Source organism: Eimeria mitis, genomic scaffold, assembly GCF_000499745.2.
Source record: "Eimeria mitis Houghton genomic scaffold, Emh_scaff2400, whole genome shotgun sequence".
In the NCBI taxonomy this organism is placed as follows: Eukaryota; Apicomplexa; class Conoidasida; order Eucoccidiorida; family Eimeriidae; genus Eimeria; species Eimeria mitis.
The window spans coordinates 5,097-5,705 of record NW_013570738.1 but is presented as its reverse complement, the minus strand read 5'-3'; the positions used below and the strand labels follow the sequence as shown (position 1 = coordinate 5,705).

General features: G+C 45.3%; 1 protein-coding gene across 1 annotated transcript in view; it reads right to left on the bottom strand.

The window, feature by feature from the left end:
- Positions 1–21: 21 nt before the first annotated feature.
- The window catches only part of EMH_0053220 (small nuclear ribonucleoprotein E, putative), a gene marked incomplete at both ends in the record, with an annotated part of 1,552 nt that continues 964 nt past the window's right edge, over positions 22–609 (bottom strand). The window contains 2 exons of the mRNA XM_013496981.1: positions 22–46; positions 286–410. Of these exons, the coding sequence (XP_013352435.1) occupies positions 22–46; positions 286–410 (150 nt within the window). The remainder of the gene's footprint in view (positions 47–285; positions 411–609) is intronic.

Sequence of the window (609 nt, the reverse complement as noted above, 5' to 3'; positions counted from 1 at the left end):
CGGCAGCTACATCTGCTGCTTCTACTCTGCTGTGTTCGTACTGCCCCTGCAAGGAATAAACAGCAAATTCAGATACACTTGCACATTCAGATTTGCAGCAGTTAAACCCCCTCCCTATGCTTCAGCAGCAGCTGCTGCCGTAGTAACACCTGTAGCAGCAACCTTCCGCAAGCAGAGATAGCATATGTACAGCTGTACAAGTTTTTGGATATGAGCAGCAACAGGGCGAACCGCCGGTTTGCGTCCACCTGAAACTTGTTGAGCACGAGAAGCATGAATACCTACGTGCTCATAATTAGAGAAATGTTTTCTCCTTTAAGCAGAATCCTCCCGACAAAAACACGCGTGTTCTTCTTGAGCTGAATCTCCTCTGCATCGTCCAATACCATATTCATATATTCGTCAAAACCCTGAAGAGTTGGAACCAAACAAAAACAAAAAGACAAGCAAATAAGTTTACAGATCATTCAATCCCTCTAGAAAATCCGACGTCTAGCAACAAAACGAAAGGGACACGGAAACGGTGTTGAACACGATAAGCGCAACTCCAATCATAGATACCAATCGACACGCCCCCCCACAGATATACAAACGCCCGCTATAGAAGTT